The following is an 872-nucleotide window of genomic DNA, read 5'->3' as shown; positions in this document are numbered from 1 at the left end:
TACAGGCAATTATCCAAACACCCATTATGAATCCCACCCCTCCCAACCTCCCACAGGAACCAGCCTCCCCCTCCGTCTTCTCGTCACTTCGGCCGTAACAGCGAATGGGGTCACCTCTTTAACCTGGACGTCATATCGATGCCTGACAAGTGGGAGTATCCTTGGGTGAGTATCCTTAAGGACTGGAGTAAGTCCGGGTGGAGGTTCGTGTTATTTTAACTTTTATGTATAGTATGTTAAGGTTTCGAGGAAGTTCTCAGCGATGTATTTTTTTTTAAGGATTGTCATTGGTTAGGTCGTGAGGAAGATATTGCCCATGTATTTTTTTGAGGATTGTTTTTAGGTTATCTGAGATGTAATTTGGTAAGAGATAAATGTCCTTTCTGGAATAAATAAGAATATATTATTCTCCATTCCATTATTCTCACATTTTCATCCTAGTAAAAATACCCTTTACTATCTGAAATGTTTCCCATATCTTCCTCAACATCCTTCGAAACGAAACTTATTGTCTGTTCCTGAAATGCACTGAAATGACCTTCCCATACTATGAAATAACTTGAAATGACCTTACAGTATGAAGTGACTTGAAATAACCTTCCCACAGTATGAAATAACCTAAAATAACCTTCCCATAATATGAAATGACCCAACACATCCTTCCCACAATATGAAATGACCTGAAATGACTTCCCACAATATGAAATGACCTAAAATGACCTCCCCGCAGTATGCTTCGTGGGACCTCGCTTTCCACTGCGTCGCCCTGGCTTTCGTCGACGCAGACTATGCCAAGGATCAGCTGATTCTCTTCCTCAGGGAATGGTACATGCATCCCAACGGCCAAATACCTGGTAGGTCCTGCGTCTTTG

General features: G+C 41.9%; 1 protein-coding gene across 2 annotated transcripts in view; it reads left to right on the top strand.

Moving 5' to 3' along the window:
- Positions 1-872, top strand: part of LOC119585814 (uncharacterized protein YMR196W-like) — a 26,189-nt gene that overhangs the window by 9,315 nt on the left and 16,002 nt on the right. For both annotated transcript variants that reach the window (XM_037934534.1, XM_037934535.1), the window contains exons 10-11: positions 57-165; positions 731-854. In XM_037934534.1, the coding sequence (XP_037790462.1) occupies positions 57-165; positions 731-854 (233 nt within the window). The remainder of the gene's footprint in view (positions 1-56; positions 166-730; positions 855-872) is intronic.

The sequence above is a fragment of the Penaeus monodon genome, chromosome 20 (genome assembly GCF_015228065.2).
Source record: "Penaeus monodon isolate SGIC_2016 chromosome 20, NSTDA_Pmon_1, whole genome shotgun sequence".
Classification (NCBI taxonomy): Eukaryota; Metazoa; Arthropoda; class Malacostraca; order Decapoda; family Penaeidae; genus Penaeus; species Penaeus monodon.
The sequence above is the reverse complement of the archived record's forward strand: the minus strand, read 5'-3'. Positions and strand labels throughout refer to the sequence as shown.